At 33.7% G+C, this 19,300-nt stretch overlaps 4 protein-coding genes across 4 annotated transcripts; all 4 read left to right on the top strand.

Moving 5' to 3' along the window:
* The first annotated feature begins 1,546 nt into the window (after positions 1 to 1,546).
* Positions 1,547 to 4,073, top strand: LOC114186566 (CBL-interacting serine/threonine-protein kinase 11-like). Its single transcript, XM_028074509.1, has 2 exons — positions 1,547 to 2,326; positions 3,105 to 4,073. Exons 1-2 carry the CDS (start codon positions 1,750 to 1,752, stop codon positions 3,845 to 3,847), a joined length of 1,320 nt encoding a protein of 439 aa, XP_027930310.1. The 5' UTR covers positions 1,547 to 1,749; the 3' UTR covers positions 3,848 to 4,073.
* Positions 4,074 to 8,496: 4,423 nt separating this feature from the next.
* On the top strand, positions 8,497 to 13,605 carry LOC114186957. Its single transcript, XM_028075041.1, has 11 exons — positions 8,497 to 9,551; positions 10,519 to 10,637; positions 10,749 to 10,868; positions 11,006 to 11,093; positions 11,463 to 11,554; positions 11,660 to 11,764; positions 12,318 to 12,427; positions 12,597 to 12,684; positions 12,774 to 12,809; positions 12,915 to 13,005; positions 13,236 to 13,605. Exons 1-10 carry the CDS (start codon positions 8,771 to 8,773, stop codon positions 12,996 to 12,998), a joined length of 1,623 nt encoding a protein of 540 aa, XP_027930842.1. The 5' UTR covers positions 8,497 to 8,770; the 3' UTR covers positions 12,999 to 13,005; positions 13,236 to 13,605.
* A 965-nt stretch (positions 13,606 to 14,570) lies between these two features.
* On the top strand, positions 14,571 to 15,395 carry LOC114187307. Its single transcript, XM_028075523.1, has 2 exons — positions 14,571 to 14,867; positions 14,948 to 15,395. The coding sequence occupies exons 1-2, from the start codon at positions 14,691 to 14,693 to the stop codon at positions 15,047 to 15,049; spliced, it is 279 nt and encodes a 92-aa protein (XP_027931324.1). The 5' UTR covers positions 14,571 to 14,690; the 3' UTR covers positions 15,050 to 15,395.
* A 1,607-nt stretch (positions 15,396 to 17,002) lies between these two features.
* LOC114186803 (structure-specific endonuclease subunit SLX1 homolog 1) lies at positions 17,003 to 19,300 on the top strand. The gene is made up of 4 exons (XM_028074825.1): positions 17,003 to 17,256; positions 17,629 to 17,767; positions 18,206 to 18,339; positions 18,431 to 19,300. Exons 1-4 carry the CDS (start codon positions 17,090 to 17,092, stop codon positions 19,131 to 19,133), a joined length of 1,143 nt encoding a protein of 380 aa, XP_027930626.1. The 5' UTR covers positions 17,003 to 17,089; the 3' UTR covers positions 19,134 to 19,300.

Genomic DNA, 19,300 nt, shown 5'->3' with positions numbered 1-19,300 from the left:
CAAAAGGTAAAAACAGAATATACGAAAATCGAAAAACATATACATTGATGAAGATTGCAGAAATCAAAACAAGTATTATGAGAAAAGTAGAGATTATAATAATCCAAATTATGAAGTGTACGAAAACCATGTTATTAGGTTTAAAGCAATGTGTTTCCCAGTTTGTGGACAACATATTTGAAGACTCTGTTGTTGCTTTGAATAATTTCATTGTTCATTGCATTATTGATCAAACGCGTTTGAAACATAATTGATTAGTTTGTCAATAGTTTAATAAAATGTGTGTATAGCTTCAAGATTTAATTCAAGATAGATCACTGTATAGCTTCGAAATTTTTTAATAATAAAACTTATATTCATAGTAATCCAAATTATGTATTGTGAAAGTCACTGCCGTCTATGTTTTTCAATCACTGATACTACATTATTATCTTTCAACCAAAAAGCTTTCTCAATTTGCCATTTGACTCTCTTTACTTTTTATAGAGAATCAAATTGAGTACGGATTGGCTCGTCACTACAAATAAAAAAAATTAGTTTATTTCGGTTTATTTGATTTGTTCTATGTTGATGAATTAGTAGATTGATTCATTTGTAAATATTTTTTTATAATTTATTTTATATATCTATTGTATTATAATAATAATTGTATTATAATAATAATGAATTGACCTATTTTTCTTTTTATAATATTAGAATTAAAGTATTCACCTAATTCTCAAAATATTACTATAAAGATAATATAATTAAAGATTAAAATATTAACGTATATAATTTTTCAAATAAATTAATTAAATTTTTAAACTATTTAAATATTATTAAATGATATTATAATATTTAAAAATATCAAATTGTGATTATATAATTAAGAGTAATAAATAATTATAACAAAAAGTTAAAAAAAATTATAAAATAATTTTGATAGGTTGAATGGTTAATTCATCTGTAAATTAAGTAAGTCGAGTTTAGCTTAATCTACTTTTAAAAACATTAAAATTTTCTCACTTAATTTAATTCAAACTCATAATGAACTAACTCACATACTGAAATTTATTTTGATATATTTTGAAGTAGGACGGTGATAGTTTGATGTCGATACTCCCATTTTACACTTATATATTAATACTTTATTTGAATAATAATATTTTATTAAAAAGTTACTATCAGAATAGTAACGTAAAAATAACTTTTTCCTTTGAAGTATAATGTGTATTATAAAATCATGCAAACTAAGATGGTCAATTCTAACATGTAAATTAATCTTATTATATCACTGCAACATGCAACAATAAAATGAAGCGCAATGGTCAATTCTAAATTGAAAAGATGAAAAAGTAAGAAAAAGCATATTGTTTTATGCCTTTTTTTTATTTTTCAAAACACAAAAGCCACCTCAAACAACATCCAACGGCTGACGATACTAAGCACATAACACCCGCTGGACACTGCTTGGGACACGTGTCAAAATCCCATTACACTGTGTAGAAGCACGTGTGTCCCACCACGCCTCACAATCCTCTGTCTTCTCGGAACTCCTTCGCAACCCATAATGAAAAAACTGAAAATCCTTATCATATTTTCCCCCAAAAAACGCCCCATTTGCATACTCACGAAAATCGAATTCTGCGATCGACCCATTTCAATTCGTCCCTCTAATCGGGTAACGCGTCCTTCAATTTTGCTTCCACTGGTTCCTCCCGTCATTCAGAGCTAGGGTTCGATCTCTGGTGCAGCACCGCCGGCGCAACTATGCCGGAGATCGAGCAGGTGGCGATGGAGGACACTGCCTTGTTCGGAAAGTACGAGCTCGGGCGCGTTATCGGGTGCGGCGCCTTCGCGAAGGTGCATTACGCGCGCAACGTGCAGACGGGGCAGAGCGTGGCCGTGAAAATCATCAACAAGAAGAAGCTAAACGGAACAGGCCTCGCCGGAAACGTGAAACGTGAAATCACGATCATGAGCAAGCTCCACCACCCCAACATCGTGCGTCTCCACGAGGTTCTCGCCACCAAAAACAAAATCTTCTTCATCATGGACTTCATCCGCGGCGGAGAGCTCTTCGGGAAGATCTCGAAGGGTCGTTTCTCGGAGGATCTCAGCCGGAAGTACTTCCACCAGCTCATCTCCGCCGTCGGCTACTGCCACTCGCGCGGCGTCTTCCACCGCGACCTCAAGCCGGAGAACCTCCTCCTCGACGAGAACGGCGATTTACGGGTCACCGATTTCGGGTTGAGTGCCGTCAGGGACCAGATCCGACCCGACGGGTTGCTCCACACGCTTTGCGGAACCCCTGCCTACGTGGCACCCGAGATTTTAAGCAAAAAAGGTTACAAGCATAAAAATTTATATAACCAACTCCTTCAAAATAAACAAATTAAGATTTTGTGATGATATCTGGATTCTTCGCCGCGTAGTTTTGAAAAGCAATTTTTTTTACTTTATTAATCTTGTGTTGTGAATTATAAATGTTTTTAAGTTTGTTTTAATAACTATATCATATATATTATATTATATTATTGATAAGAAATGTTTAAAAACACTTAGACACTAAATTTGATACAACATTTATTTGTGAGATTTGTATCAACGACTTTCTAGTTAAATATTTTTTTTTCTATGAATTTCAGACTAGATTTTTTTTTTCAATTTGTACTAAGGTTTTAAGCAATTAACCACTTCATTAAGGTTTATTTTTCACTAACCAAAAACCACTTTCACAATGTTGTTTTTTAACGTTTTCTACCAACATTTTGAATTATAGTCACAGCTGTGGTTTATTGCAATGGCCACGATTTTTAAAATTTTACGTAATTTGTGGTGTTCTTGCAATCTTTCAGATGTTCCAATCTTGCTACTACAACGCCAATTTCATCTTTAAAGTCTTTTATAATGATAATAAAATAGAAAAAAAATATACAATAGTCAACAAAATTGTGTTGATCACACTTCTCTCTATTTACAAAAATCAACAAAATTATATCAGGAGTATTTTGCAACATTGATTTACACAGAATTATTTTAAACTTGTACTTTTTCACTTCGTTTATTATGTTTATTTTCTTAGTTCTAAAAGTGTTTGTTCAAAATGACATTGTTTTTTTCAGGTTATGATGGTGCCAAGATTGATATTTGGTCATGCGGTGTCGTTTTGTTCGTTCTCTCCGCGGGTTACTTACCGTTTAACGATCCAAACTTGATGGTAATGTATAAGAAGATTTACAAAGGAGAGTTCCGGTGCCCGCGATGGATGTCGCCGGAGCTCCGGCGCTTTTTGTCGAAGCTGCTAGATACCAACCCGGAAACGAGGATCACGGTGGACGGCATGCTCCGTGACCCATGGTTCAAAAAAGGGTACAAAGAGGTCAAATTTCACGAGGAGGATTTCATGTCCGGGTCGGGTATCGGGTACGGGCCGAAAGACGAGCGGATAATGAATTTGAACGCTTTTGACATAATAAGTTTCTCTGCGGGTTTGGATTTGTCGGGGCTGTTCGGGGAGTCCGTGGAGGGGGACCGGTTGGTGACGCGGGAGTCGCCGGAGAAGGTTCTGGAGATGGCGGAGGAGGTGGGGGCGGCAGCGGATATGGCGGTGCGGTGGAAGAAGGAGTGCGGGGTGGAGTTAGAAGATTTCAATGGAAGGTTCGGGTTTGAGGTGGAGGTTTACCGGCTCACGGCGGAGCTAACGGTTGTTGAAGCCTGGAAAAGGTGCGGCGACGGCGTGACTTTTAAAAGCGTGTGGGAGGAAAAGTTGAAGCCTTTGTTGGTCGGAGGTGCGACGACGTCTCATAACAGCGAAGAGGAACAACCACTACAACAACCTGAGTCGCAGCCGGTTGCCGGTGACTGAAGAAAAAACGTTGGAATGGGTTGGGTTAAATAAAATTCAGAAAAGAAAATGAAAATGTACAAAAGTGAAGAAAAAAAATTGTTGGCGTTTTGTGTTGTGTACAGAAGATGGAGTTGGAAGGTGCAACTAGCCAACTTAAAAGGTAGTGATTAAGTTTTTTTTTCTTTTTCTGTTTTGTATATTATCATTGTTATTATTAATGAATAAAAAAAGGAGTGAACTGATTTTTTAATTTCTTTTAATGGAACTGATAATGTTAACTGAATTAGTTCCTTATTTTAATGGTATATTGAATTGAATTTAAATGATGGAAAAACATTGTCCACGATAATTTGTTTGAACTTTGTTGTTTTATTTTGTAACAACTGTGTTACCTCTTTAGCGCACATAATTTTGTTTTTCGTGTTTGTTTTTTTCTTTCTGGAGTTTGGTTTATGGTTTTTGTTATGCCAACTTTAGTAGCCACTTTTATGCTCAATCCATACTTCTACAACTTACATGGATCTCTTGTTTAATTGATCAAATTATTTCACAAAATTTTACAATAAAACAAGCTGTTTTCACTAATTAAAGTACTTTATATTATAGGTTCTAAATCATAATTTTTATGAAGTCATTTATTATACATACGCTTGATTTTAATTTTTTTGACTAAATAATAGTTTCTTAGACAGAATCATGCAAGTTTCTTTTTCACAAGTCATATTTAAATAATTTACTTTACACACATCGCACACGCATTCTCTAAACCAACAACAGAATAGATTATGAATCAAAAGAAAGTATTGGTTTATTGTTGGAGGATACCTAAATAATTTTTGTACTGTCCATCAAAAAGCATTACGATTCGATCACTATTTGTGTTTTATTTTCAATTTTCACTCCTTAATTACAAACCGATATAATTTTTAATATGATTCCGGTTTTCAAAAATTTATATAGGAATTACACAAAAAAAATTGATTTATAATTTCTACTTAAATATAGAAAAATAGAAAAAAAAAAACAGGACATGAAAAAGGTGAAGTAAATGGGTAAAAAATGAGAATTTATTCCTGCACTTCAAAGATTTCTATTGTACTTCCAGCAAAATTTCAAATTTTAAAATTAACCTTTCACTATTTAATTACAGTAACACATATCGTACCGTCAAAATACATTCGAATATTGATTTTCGATAAAGATATTTTTGAATGTCAACTTTCGATAAAAAATTTTGACTACTAAATATAAAAAAATATATATATCCAAATACGACTTTTGAAAAAAAAATACATATATATTCATTTTTTTAATTTAAAGTTTTATTTTTTAAATTATATTTAATTTTTAATTTTATTAATTTTTTAACAAATTATATTAAATTAAATTTAAAAATATAAAAAATATATATGAAAAAAATAAAGAAAAAATAATTTAAATTTTAAATCGAATTAAAGAAATTCAAATAAAACAGAAAATAATACATATATTAATTATATAAATAAAATAGTTATAAAAATACTTATAAATAAATTAAAATAAAAAATAATTTAAATTAAAATAAAAAATATTAAATTAAAAAAATAATATATATATATATATATATATATATATATTGTGAGAACCCCTTTTTGTTTTCCCTTTCTATGTACTCTCTCTCTTCTAACACTCACACAAAAACAACACTCCATTCACCTTGCACCTCTCTTTCTCACCATTTTCTCTTCCTTCTCTCTAACAAACAAAGGGGTTTGGGCTCCAATTCAGTTTCTGAATTTTACTTTCTTTCTTCTGTAACATCAATCCAACTTGAGTCTAGCATAGAATCTCCTCCCCAAGCTGTTCATTTCATCCTACGCGTAAGTTGATTTCAATTTCTCAGTTTACTTTCAAATTTTCTGAAGTTTGGGTCCTTCAATCTTTTGGGTTGAATTAGGAATCATACACGTCTAGAAATTTCCTTTCCAACTCCTTAGGTGTTGAAATCGAATCATCTTCCGATTGAGAGCTGAATTTGCTTGTGATTATTTAGAAGGTAAGAGAAGCTAACCCCTTTCACTCAAATTGTATAGAAAATCTGTTGATGAATTTGGATTGCATGTTTAACTGTTGAATTGATGTTTGAATTGCATGAATTGGTGGGTGATTGAATTGTGTATGAGGAAAACTTGACTACTGCATGTGGGAACAGGTTCGTAATCTGGTATTTTCGCCTAGGCGAGTGACTCTCGCCTGAACAAAAACACCAGGAAACCCACCTCTGTTCCTGGGCGAAGTCTCGCCTAGGCGAGCTGGGGTCGCTTGAGCAAGAGACACTCTTGTCTAAGCAAACCAGCCTAGGTTTCTTATTTTGCCACTGTTAGGGCCTCGCCTAGGCGAGTGACTCTCGCCTGAACAAAAACACCAGGAAACCCACCTCTGTTCCTGGGCGAAGTCTCGCCTAGGCGAGTTGGGGTCGCTTGAGCGAGAGACACTCTTGTCTAAGCAAACCAGCCTAGGTTTCTTATTTTGCCACTGTTAGGGCCTCGCCTAGGCAAGACTGGCTCGCCTGAGCGAGATGGCCTTTCGCCTATGCTAGATTGTCTAGCTTGAGCGAGAGCCACTGCAGTAGGGGTGCTTTAGTTTCTGTTTTCATCAGTGAGAATGTATGTTTTAATGTAGCTTTGTGCAAATCAGACCTTGTATGGTTGGAATGTCATTATCGATGTATTGCATGATGAAATTGGATGAATATAAATTATGAGGAGTTGTGGTTGAAATAGAATTTCAAGGGAAATTCAGGTGAATTTGTTAGTGTGTGTAAGGACGTGAGGAATCCATATTGGTTGGTATCCTGAAACTCCAATAATCATTCACACTTAGATAGAGTAGAATGGATTATGTCGTGAAGAGTAGCAAGAGGTCCTAGTCTTTAGACTTGATCCATTCCTAGACACGAAGGGGACTTACCCTGGGAACGGTCGGGTGAATACTCCATGTGTCTAGACTCTGCAGAGTCTGGGAACCGTTACAAGTGCAAGCCACCAAGAGCTCCAATGCCGCTTACACAATCTGGATATCGAGTCTAGAATTATATAATTGAATTATGTGCTATGAATGATATATTCTAATTGTGAAGTGTATTGTTTTCTCTCATTTTAGTTAACTTACCCTTATTGTTTGTGTTTGCTTGCTCTTGTGTATTCTCCTTTGCAATGATCACCTACGGCTGGTGTGAGCAGAGCCGAATCTAGATGAAGATACCCCCCTTTTGAGCAGGAGTTAACGCCTTACTGAGAGACTTCGTGGTAGTTTTTGGGTTTGATGCTGTAGAGTTTTGGAATGTGCAGTTTAGCATTTTCTTGTACCTACACTTGCCATGAGTGTTTCATGTGGCTTTTGGATGACTGTACGAACATTATATTTATACATGTAAATTATATGTCAGTTATATCTTATCACCTGCTTTGTTTGATCATAGTATAATGTTTGATTTAGTAGTGTGAAAACTATTAAACACACACACACGCGCGCGCGTACACACACACACACACACACACACATATATATATATATATATATATATTGATTTTGCTTTTTTAAACTTAAAGTTTACTTTTTTTTTATTTTTATTTTTATTAATTTTTTAATAAATTATATTAAAGAAGATTTAAATTTAAAGTTATATAATATAAAATAAAGAAAATATTATTAAATTTAAAAATTTAAATTTTAAACATACAGAAAGTATAATTTCATTAATATATATATATATATATATATATTTATTTATTTATTTTTTTTTATTTTTTTTTTTGAGATCCGAAAGATTTTTTTACTGAAAATCGACTTTTGTAAGTAGTTTGGGAACGTGATTTGTGTAGTTTTGTTTCAGATGACATTTTTCAGATTTGAAAATAATTTAGAGGTGCAAGAAAAAATTTGGATATATAGGAAGAAAGCCTCGTAAAAGTTTGAGAAGGATCCAAAATCTAAATGAAAGCTCTAGACTTAAGAGAAATTACTACCTCCATATTTTTTTCTTACATTTATGAAGGAGTTAAAAAAGTTCAATCTACCTATGGTTGGACATATTTTAAAGTGTGTAATTCGAAAATCTATTATGATTTGTGCAAGTTAAAATTCTGTATTTTATATTACATAATCTATAAACATGTTATAGATTTTACAATTTAGAATATATTTTCACACTTTAAAATATATATTTTTTAATTATATAATTTAAAAATTATTCTAAATGATATAATTTAAATTTTTAAAATATATTATGAATAAATATAATTTGAAATGAATTTTTAAATTACATAATCTGAAAACACATATATTAAATTTTGTAATTTAAAATAAAATTTCTAGTTATACAATCTTAAAATCCAAAAATATATTTTGAATACACATTTTAAAATACATTTTTGTATTAAAAATGAAAATTTTATTTTAGATTATTTAATTTGAAATATTTTTTGGATTAAATAATTTAAAAAATTGTATATACTATGAATTACATAGTATAAAATGTATTTCCAACTCTCACAATTTTAGACATTCCCATGGCCGAATGAAGGTACATGAAAAAACTCAGAAAGTGCAAAAAGTAATAGTCTAAGCCCAAATCTGAGAAGGCTAAGGCCCATGACATTTACAATTCTAAACCCAACTTAACCTTGCGCTCCTCCTCCGATGTCCGAAGGTGACTGCCTCGCCGTTCCACTGCAACACTGGAAGCTCCTAAAACCCAGCAGGAGTCCAAATTCCTCAAACATTCACCAAAGTTCTCAACCTTCGAACATTACATGTCAAGGTTATGGTTCTAAACCTTATTTTCTGGGAACTTAAACTGTTTCTGACCTTGTTATTTGATTTGAAGAACATAAAGTTCATGTGGGGTGTTGATTTTTGTGTCTGTTGAGAAGAGTATAAGCGAGTGTAGCATTGTTCAATATGCCTTCTGAGGACAGTTTAAGACAGAAGCTTAAAAAGAGGACCAAACATGTAGTAAGCATTCCAAGAAACTCTTTGAGAACTAAGAAGGATGAAATTTCTTTTGAGAGAAATGGGGCCCTTGGTAAAGGAAATGAATCCGAGGGAAAGTTGAAGAAAAGGGTGAACTTTAAGGGAAAGCATTTAAGTGAAGAAATTGAGGAGAGAGGGAAGTTGAAGACTTTGGATTCTTCTGATAAGAAGAATAGGGTATATGCGAAGGAGGGGAGGGATAAAAATGGGAAGTTAGAGAAGGGTGTTGCAACATCCAAGAAGAGAACTTTGTTTGAGAAAGGTGAGAAGAAAGTGAAAAATGGTCCTGTTGAAGGGAACAGTGGCCATCGTTCAATGTGGGTTCCTGGTAAGTTAAGGAATGTTGGTTCCAAGGTGAAGCGTTTGACTCACACGATGAAGGAAAGAAAGGAAAATGTCGTTTTGGCTACTGCTAAACCGAAAGGCAGGGGAAAGGAGGAGGGTAAAATGGAATTTGTTGGGGAAGATGATCAACGAAGTGGTTTGGTGAAGAGAAGTAGAGAGAAGAAATTTGAATTGGGCAAAAGGAAAAGTAATGAAGTTGTGTCTCCTTCGAGTTATGTCAATAAAAAAGCCAGAGATAAAATGGGATTGGACCATGATGATGCTGAGACACTAGATGAGCGCCCAAAGAAGAAGAAAAGGGTGATAAAACTTGACCCCCATGATATCTCAAACAAGAGGCTAGATGATGGCATTGGGGTTAATGGTAGGTAGTTTATCTTCCTATCTATGCATTTTTTATCGGTTTTATTTGAAAAATCTTCTGTCTTTGTTTTTATGCTAATATCTGATTTGGAATCTTTAAAAAGTATTATGAAATCACACTTGTGTTGTGATAGTAAAAACTTTGTTAATGACTTTGTGTTTTAATAAGTGGTAACTATATATGCTTTAATTCTGAATAATAAAACAATGTCAATCATTCACCCTTATCTATGAGTTTTAGATATGCAAATGGTGGTGGCTATGAGATGAGTTTTAGAGCTGTACTGAGATGATGAATTGCGTTTATGTAATGAAGACAAACAATTATGAACATTTTTATTCTGTCATATAATTCGCAACACTGCTAAGCACAATATGAAAATGTGTTAAATGATTAGTCTTATATGAACAAATAACAGTGAGATAAACTTCTTTTATGTTGTTCATGAGCACAAACAATAAGATATAATTCCACTGGAACACTTTGACTTTTCCTGCAGTCTTCTTAGTCTTGATATTATATACCTTTGAGCATCTACTCTATTGTTTGTGTTGAGAAAATATCAGTATCATGTATATATTTGACAGAATTACATTTGTATACTTCCACAAACAGTAATTTAGGAATTTGCTGGTCCTGATAAACTGATTATATACAATATTGGTTGAAGTTGCTGGTTGAGGTCACATGCTTGACCTCTGTTTATCTATCGTCTGTATTTTCCATGTAGAAGTTAATAAAAAAGATGCACAAGATGTGCTGTTCATTTATGGGATAGAATCACTGGATAACTGTCCTCCCCTAAACAATCAAGTTTCCTCTTTAAAGTTCAAATGCTGGCTGTCTCTTCGTACTGTTTGTCTGTGACATACCAAATGTTTGTGGTTTATTTGTGATGTTATGTTTTTTACTGTTTACACCAGTACCTTGTGAGTTTCTTCCCTTTGATTCCCGAAGCTTATTTCAGGAAGTAAAGAGGAGAAGGAAAAGAAAAAGGAGTCTGAGAAAGAGCCTAAAATGTCCAAGAATGCCCAGTTTCGTGCAATTCAGCCCAGCCCTTCAATACTATCCTTTGTGGAAAAAAATGTAATTTGTATGAGTAGGGACTTTTGATTGTTGTGCTGATTATGTTGTTCCGTTGTTATTGTGAATGCAAAGGTGTGTTGACTTCCACTGTACTATGGTTATTATTTACAGCTTTTGGGTAGGAGGCGCACCATTGACCTAAGAAGGGCAGGTTACAATATAGATCTTTCTGCACCATTAGATAATATTCCCTTCTCTAGCAGTTCAGAAAGAGAGAGAATCGAAGAAAATGTAAGTGCTTGTTTAAGGCTTGTTTAAGGCAATAAAAACAATAATGTATACTCAAAGAATAAGCAATGGTTTTAAGTTTAAGTATTGTTACTAAGCCTCTGTTAATATTGGCATTCTGGTCTGATTAACTGTGACAGGTTTTTAGGAATAAATTGGATTTTTTTGCTGCGGCAAAGGTCTCATCATCATTTCCACCTCCTAGTCTTCCAGAGATTGCATTTGCTGGTAAGGTTTTAAGCCACCATTGTTTAATGTCTATTCCTTTGTCATTTTGTTTTCTTGGTTTATGTATACTGTGGCATTGTTTCATTTATTTGGTGGGAGGTTTATATTTGATCATTTTTACCTTGTTCCTGGTTTCATTATCTTTAGCTGTTTCCATTGCTGTTATCAAAAAATTAGCATTACACTTCGAAGAAGAACTTTGCTGTTCTTGTTGAGCCCTCGATACCACAATATGTGAAAATGATGAAACATTCTAGGACATAATCTGTAGATAGTAAACTTAAGAACTGATGGGAATTCAGACAAACTTATAGCAGAGGGGTTTGTAAGTTTGTATGATGATATTTGTGATTGTCTTCTGGCTTTCAGGTAGGTCAAATGTCGGGAAGTCATCGCTTCTTAATGCCCTCACTAGACAGTGGGGGGTTGTGCGGACATCAGAGAAGCCTGGCCTTACACAGGTATCCTTAGTTCTTAAAAGTTGGTAGATGTAGATATTTTAAAGATAAAGTGTTGATAGATAAAATGTTATTTGGTAACATTGACATATGACAAATACTCTGCAGACAATTAACTTCTTCAAGCTGGGAACAAAACTCTGCTTAGTTGATTTGCCAGGATACGGATTTGCTTATGCAAAAGAAGAAGTAAAAGAATCTTGGGAGGAACTTGTAAGTATGCAAATTATATTCAATTCTCACTGATCAGGTTGTTCAAGAATGTTTGGTTTAGTATCTGAAGTATTATATTGTAGTAGAGGTGGTAGTCTTCCCAGGCTCGAATGTTTGGTTTTTGAATTGTTGTGTTATACCAATCCAGAAAAATTGTACTAGTGGGGCAAGAAAGAGACCTGGGGCTGCAGGGACATTAATTCAGTTCTGGATTGTTTTGTTAACCTGACAAGATGAAAATATTTGTGGTAGCTGATTTTGTGTTCACTAAACTAGTTGAGTCGTCTCCTGGAATTCAATTTTTCGTTTCAAAGTCAGTTGGTGCTTCCGGTTTTACATTTCAAGCAATCATGAGTATGACAGAAATCATGTTAGAAAATTTTCTGTTTTTTGTGAAAATTAATGAATTTCATTTAGATTAAGAGAGTACAGATTACAAGAAGTTTTGAGGAAAATCTGTCATTTTATGTAGAAATGTTCATAGAATGGATTATTGTTGCGTCATTATATTAAGCACTAGTCAACTGTATTTCTGGAAAACCTCAAATTGTAGGTGAAGGAGTATGTTTCCACAAGAGCTGGCCTCAAACGAGTATGTCTTCTGATTGATACAAAGTGGGGTATGAAACCAAGAGATCATGAACTAATTGAATTAATGGAGAGGTAAATCATGCATGAGCAATTGGTGTCAGGCAATGTTGTGCTATATTTTTGCAATTGTGTTGTGCACCTTTGTTCTTTTCAAATTCAAGTGTGACATAAATTCTGGTCATGTAAAGTCAAATTGGAGAGTCTTACCTTAATTTTTTTGACGAGTGATATCAATTTGCAGATCAAAAACTAAATATCAGATTGTATTAACCAAGACAGATGTGGTCTTTCCAATTGATGTGGCTCGACGAGCCATGCAAATTGAAGAGGTAGTAAGCATTGGTCATCCGAATGAACTGTGTCTGAAATTTAACTTTCTATTTTAGAGATTAACAAGTTTCTGCATGCATGATCACAGAGCCTCTTGCAGAACAAGTCTGTAGTTAAGCCTCTGGTATGCTGATTCTTTAAGCAGTTATATTCATACTAATCTATTTTCACTTTTTTTTTACTATGCTTGGGATTAATCTTTGGTTTTTTTGGGATGTTCCAATTACAGATGATGGTAAGCTCAAAATCTGGAGCAGGAATCCGAAGCTTGAGAACTGTTCTAGCCAACATTACTCGATTTGCCAAAAGATAGTAATAAGGTGTTCATATCTTGTTTGTTTCTTCTTTTTACTGCAAGTTATTTTTCTTATAGCCCCACCATGTGTGCATAACATTTTTCTTCTAACTTGGTACAACATTTGTTCCATGATCAAATCATATTTTTCACTAATAAAGCATAAATAATCAAGAGTAGTAATGTCTACTTGCTTCAAACAACATCATGTGTTTCATTTATTCAAACCTTAACCATGCTTTCTTTCTGGTGCAGATGTGTTACATATTGAAGACAGCACATATGCCATGGTGAACTGAACTTGTTTGTTTGAAGTTCAGACTTCATTTTCCACATGGCAGGCCAAACCTATTTTATTTTTGGCTCTCACTGTCTAATTTTCAGTGGCATTGCAAGAAATTGTGACTTTTTTTAGGTTCCCTTTTGTTTAAAAATCATTATTTTATATGGTAAAAAAGAATGAGTGCATGCATGTCAGGTAACCACTTAGTTTTCAAGGGATACCTAACCTTATTCCCTCAGCCGCCCCACACTTGATTTAAAGGTTATTCATTTATTATTTTCCATGAGGAATGAATGCCACTATCTTTGTACAAGTTTAAGTAATACATTGAAATTTAATGCTGATGGTGGCTATTCTGAAAGTTCCAATTTACCTACAAAAATTGTCCAATATTCAGACATTTGGATACCATGACTAATCCAATTGTCATATTATAAAGACAACATTAGTTGGTCTAAGTGTTAATTTATGAGAAATTATTTTTTAAAATGGTGTAAGTAAACAAATTTTGTTGGTGGTTCAATGTGATATAGTCCAAAAGTTAATCTTTATAGTTTAGGGTGATTTTTGGCTTGAAAAACTATTTTCTATCTTCTACTTTTTTAATATTTTTTTGTCGTGTTAAAATAGTTTAAAGATATGTTCTTGTACGATATTGATTTGTTGATAACGATGATGATATTATTATTAATGGTGGTAAAATTGAAATGATAATAATTTTACTAATGTTGATAATAACAAACATCCTAATTAATAATGATGATAATAGCAATAGATATACTTTTTTTTCCTTTCTATTATATAATATGGTTATTTAACCTTATGAAGAGCATTTAATTTTTTATTTTATTTTCAATGTAATTTCAAACAGGTTATGTATGCTACTTCCTTCAGTTTTTTCTCTTTAAACAATTTTTAATGCATAATAAAAATAGAAATAGGGTTATATTAATTTGATGAATGATGAAGTAATATTTCAAAATGGAAATTTGTTGAAGTAAATGAACCATACTAAATTACCATTAAACCCCTTCACATTCTCCTAGACAACCTTGTAGAAGTTGTATAGATTAGTAATAAAAGTTTATGGTGTCATCAATGCAGAAATAAAAAATCAAGCATTTTTAAAATTTCAACAAACATGCATAGAAGTGCTGAAATTAAAGTTTGGCAAGTGTTATTATCATAATCATTTTTCAAAGAATTTGACTTCCTAATCTGATCTAAACCCACCAACCACATGCACTCTTCCCACTGACACTCACAATAAATTATTAAATAATTAAAATAATAAAACTAACACGAATGAGTTTTATCTTAAAGGGAAATTATGATTATTAATCGACTTTGTTTCTTGGGTCCAAGAGTGTGCACCACACACGCGCCCGATCCTCAATCGCATTCTTCTTCCTTCTTCAGAGAGCAAAATGTGTCCTCTCAGATTCATTCTCGTATTCTTGTCCGCAACCCTCGCCGGTTTCTTCGTCCTCCGGAACCTCAGATCTCAGCCTCCGACCGCCGAAGACGACGGTGACACGGTAGTTGTCCCATCCAACCCCAAAATCTCAGACTCCTCCGATGCTTCCTCCAACGCCACTTCCAAGGTTCACCCACTTCACCCTTTTGCCTCAATTTTACAAAAACGTTGTCTTTTTAATGTAACCCTAAATTTGTGTGGGTCCAGGTTAGCGCTCTGGTAGTGTCTGGGTTCTGGACCTTCGTGGATATGGCTAGTGGGCGGTATCTGTGGAGGCATTTGGTCTCTAACTCTTCCAAGAGATCGTGACGTGTGTTGTTGCACCTGTTCGATTCAATGATCTCTTTGGGCCCAAAATGGGTGATTCAACGTTGCCTCTGATGTTGTAATTTTTGGGGGTCAATTTGGATGCTGTGTATCATATAGCTGTTGTTCATAGTGTTGGTGTTTTTGTTGTTGCTTTTTGATTGATGAAAACTTCATTACTGCAATTATAATGATAATAGTGAAGATGAAGCATATGCTTTTGGTATATCATCGTATATGAAGTGTGTGTGTGCTCTTTTCAGTTTTTACTGTTTCTGTTCAGGATTGCTGGGTTCTTTCATGTACTACTGTAAAATTTTTAGAATAAACCGTCGATTTAGTTTTTCAAGTAGTCCCTATACCGATGTATTTTACTAACGTTCAAGGACTAATTTGAAGTATCTTTCTATATTTGAGGGACTATTTGGTTTGATTTTTCACGAGTGATTCTGCTTTCCTCTTGTTGGATTCAATGAGATTTAGTTGAAGCATTGTCATTGTTTAGCAACACGAGGAGTCTGGTGTTGTATATGCATGAATCTATACAACTCTATGTTCATTCCTTATTGATGTTGAATTCATCTTTTTTTCCGAAGTGTCAATATTTGTCTATTCTCTGGTCTGTGTTTCCTTGACATGCTGCATTCAGTGTTGCAGATGTTAGCAAAATGGAATGTAATAGACTCCTGATCTGAAAGATCTGAAACTAATATTGCATGGTCTTATATTGGTAGAACTTATAACTGGGAAAATTTCTATCTCTGGAGAGCAGTTTCATATCAAATGTTAGATCATCTTGCATTGATTGTCACAAATCATTATCAAAGATGAGAATTTGTGTTGATTTTATGATAGGTTCCAGAATTACAAGTTTATGTAACATTTGGAACATTTGGTTTTCCCCCCTTAAGGCTGCGCTTAGTAGTGCAAGAAAAGTATTGGATGGTTAAAAAGTGATCAAAATTGAAAATGAAATAGAGAGGAAAGATTGTCGGTGGCATGTTTCCAAACCTGTTGGAAAGAAAATATTATTTGATTGATCCATAGTACAGTTTTTACCCTTGTTATCGTGTTGTTTTCAACTGAAACTTAAGAATAATGGAAGGAGTATTTTAAAATATTAACAGCTTTTATTTGTTTTTAGTATTTGAAAAATTAAATTGATGATTTACTCTGAACTAAACGTATATGAATGCGAATATCTTATTTAGTTACAATTTTGTTTTTTCTCAAATTATAGTTGTTTACTTATAGTCAAATATAACTAACAATAGAAAATTTACATCTTCATTACTTCACAGTTATAATTATTTTCAAGTACTTCTCTCTTCGTCTTTCCATTACAATTTTTCTAATGAAGTTTTGGATATATAATGGACTATTCAAAGGCCTTCGTTATTAATTTTTATTAGTATTTTTTTCATCGTAACGAAAAAAAGATGTACTTCTAAATTGTCTTCGATTAAACACTTCTTATATAACTTTCAATTTATGTAAATCACTTAAATGGGTGCTTTAGCATTTCTGGGGTATCTCCTATTGAATTTGAGTTTGTCTAGGTTAAGATATTAAGATAGAAAACTTCTGATAAGGCGGAAAAGATTTTATAGAAACAATAATTTGAAGGAAAATTTTACATGGACGTCTCTTAATTTTTGTACACCCTTCCAGCATCAATTAAAAAATAATTTTTTTAATTGATTTATCTTAAATTATTTTATATTTTAATATTAAACTATTATTTTATAGATGTTAAATTAAGGTTAGTATGTATCACCACACCCTATTTTAAAAAGATAGTATTTTGGAATCAAATAAAAAATTCCACAATTACACATTTGAAATTGATCACCATGCTGCCCATAACATTTTTTTTTTTTCAAATCAAACTTTCAGGGCACATATTTTCATTTTTAAAAAGGTATTTTTCTTTCCAAGCATAATTTGTAATTTCATTTTAACAATTTCTTTGGGACCTTATGCGATATGATAGGAATATCTAACATCTGGCAACGGTCATATTTCATTGATTAGAGAGAGAAAATGCGGAAGAGAAGGGTTGCATCTGTGACAGCCGCAGAAGAAGAAGAAACTTTGCAAAACCATGGCAATAACCGAAACGAAGAAGAGGATAGTGAAGGAAATGGGTTCTTTGCTTGCTACCTCTTAACCTCTCTCAGCCCTCGCTACAAAGGCCACACATACATCGGGTTCATCTCTTATTTTCACTTCTAAAAGATCAAATTGTGATCACACAGATTTACTCAATTCAACAATCATCCACACCCCTTTTGATTTTTAGTTTATACAAATTTTGGGCTTGTGCCAATTTCTTTGGTTTCTGTTCATTTCAAGTTGGTATCTTTATGATCTGATGGTCTGATGGTCCCCATCTGCTGCTAGTTTGTCTGGAAAAAAAAAATCAAACTAAGTTTGGTAGAAATTTTTGGTGTTTAACCATTTCTTTAAAAACGTTTCTGCTTCAACTTGTTTTTTTGGTTGGAAATTTTTGAATTTTTTCTGGGATAAATGATGGATATTTACCTATTTTTTAAAAAAGGTTTCCGTGTATGCAATTTCAGATTTACAGTGAATCCAAGGCGCCGGATCAGGCAACACAATGGGGAAATTGGGTGTGGAGCTTGGAGAACGAAGAAGAGGAGGCCATGGGAGATGGTTTTATGTATCTATGGCTTCCCAACAAATGTCTCTGCTCTTCAGGTTTGAGTCTGATATTGCTTTCTATGTCATGTCTTTGTTGGCTAAAAAATGTTCAAAGTTAAGTGATATGTTGGTTGCTTGAGCAAGTTAAATTCATGTAGTGCTAAGCATTAAGGTATATTGTATGAATGCTATAGAATTACTCATTACTAAGCATGCCAATGGGACTAATTTGCTACTAGATGTACTTGGCAACTGACATGACATCCCTCTTTTTTAAATTCTCTCTATTTTGTGGTTAACCTAAACAATCACTTTTTTTAGAATGTGGAAAATATGGATACTGAGCTCAGATTTCAACACTGTTCGTTTTGGTTTGGTCTGGTTGCTTGAGAAGTTTGGTATGATTGGATCAAGTAGAAAGCAAATGTATTATGCTATCTAAATGCAAAATTTTAAGGAAATGCTTTTTGTGTCAATTTGATTCTGGATTTGCAGTTTGAATGGGCTTGGCAGCACCCTGTTGAATCCTTAGCTGTAAGGAAGGCAGCAGTGGAATTTAAATCCCTCTCAGGAATTGGCAACAAGATTAAACTTGCATACACAATGCTCACCCTTCCATCATGGCAAAGGTACTGTCTCTTCTATCACTGACATTCTTTTTTGCTGGAACGGTCCTATGATTTTTGGTTTCTGATGCTGACATGATATAAATCATCACAGCATGAATATCACTGTGAACTTCTTCTCCACTAAGTACATGAAACACTGTGGTGCTTGTCCGAGCTTGCCAGCACACATGAAGACCAAAATTGGCTCACTGGATGAACTTCCATGCTATAGTATCAATGGTTTGTCAGAGAATGAAGATGATAATATTGATGATGTAGAATTGGACGATAATAACAATACTAGTGCTAGTGCTTCTGTTCCGGATGTGAGTGATGACTTAGACTCTCCTGATTCACCAAAAAATCAAATCCACGGGGAGAAGATTAATGAAGCATTTGAGTGGATTAAAGAATCTGAAGCAACAGAACCATCAGGTAATTCATTGTCTTCACAAGAGCAGCACCTACAGATTAGTTCTACAACACCACTGATGAAGAAATCATCATCATCATCAACAACAACAACTTTATTACAAAGAATAGAGATCATTGAAGAAGATGAGTTTATGAATGTGATGAATAAAAGTGATTCTGGTTTGAGTGAACCAGCAGCACAATCGGATGCTACATTGGCAGCCAATACAAATGGAAGTATTGGCAAAATATTTGTTGTGCCTCATGAAGCTGAGATTGTTGATTTGTCCACCCCTTCTCCTACTTGCAGAAGTGTTTTGGACAGGAAAAAGAGAAGAGTTTCTTCATCTGTTACTGATTTTATTGACTTAACAAACTCCCCTAACTTTGTTCAGTTGTAAGGTTCTGTGTGGTGAGAAAAGATCATTTGTTTAAATAATTTGCTGTGTCACACCCCATTATCTATCTCTGATATGGGTCACACAAAGCAGTTATTGACCACAGTCCATGACAGTGTTAAGAATGGAGAAATCTGAACCAATAAATATAATATTGTTTGTTTCTACGA

Source organism: Vigna unguiculata, chromosome 6, assembly GCF_004118075.2.
Source record: "Vigna unguiculata cultivar IT97K-499-35 chromosome 6, ASM411807v1, whole genome shotgun sequence".
NCBI classification, from domain to species: domain Eukaryota; kingdom Viridiplantae; phylum Streptophyta; class Magnoliopsida; order Fabales; family Fabaceae; genus Vigna; species Vigna unguiculata.
This window is presented reverse-complemented; position numbering and strand designations above follow the sequence as displayed.

Excerpts from the sequence above, each read along its gene's own strand:
- LOC114186957 (XM_028075041.1), top strand. The coding sequence starts at position 8,771 with ATGCCTTCTGAGGACAGTTTAAGACAGAAGCTTAAAAAGAGGACCAAA. Across the intron at positions 10,638-10,748 it reads TATCCTTTGTGGAAAAAAAT|CTTTTGGGTAGGAGGCGCAC; the intron begins GTAATTTGTATG and ends TATTATTTACAG. Across the intron at positions 11,555-11,659 it reads AGAAGCCTGGCCTTACACAG|ACAATTAACTTCTTCAAGCT; the intron begins GTATCCTTAGTT and ends AATACTCTGCAG.
- LOC114187307 (XM_028075523.1), top strand. The coding sequence starts at position 14,691 with ATGTGTCCTCTCAGATTCATTCTCGTATTCTTGTCCGCAACCCTCGCC. Across the intron at positions 14,868-14,947 it reads CCTCCAACGCCACTTCCAAG|GTTAGCGCTCTGGTAGTGTC; the intron begins GTTCACCCACTT and ends GTGTGGGTCCAG.
- LOC114186803 (XM_028074825.1), top strand. The coding sequence starts at position 17,090 with ATGCGGAAGAGAAGGGTTGCATCTGTGACAGCCGCAGAAGAAGAAGAA. Across the intron at positions 17,257-17,628 it reads AAAGGCCACACATACATCGG|ATTTACAGTGAATCCAAGGC; the intron begins GTTCATCTCTTA and ends ATGCAATTTCAG. Across the intron at positions 18,340-18,430 it reads ACCCTTCCATCATGGCAAAG|CATGAATATCACTGTGAACT; the intron begins GTACTGTCTCTT and ends AAATCATCACAG.
- LOC114186566 (XM_028074509.1), top strand. The coding sequence starts at position 1,750 with ATGCCGGAGATCGAGCAGGTGGCGATGGAGGACACTGCCTTGTTCGGA. Across the intron at positions 2,327-3,104 it reads CGAGATTTTAAGCAAAAAAG|GTTATGATGGTGCCAAGATT; the intron begins GTTACAAGCATA and ends TGTTTTTTTCAG.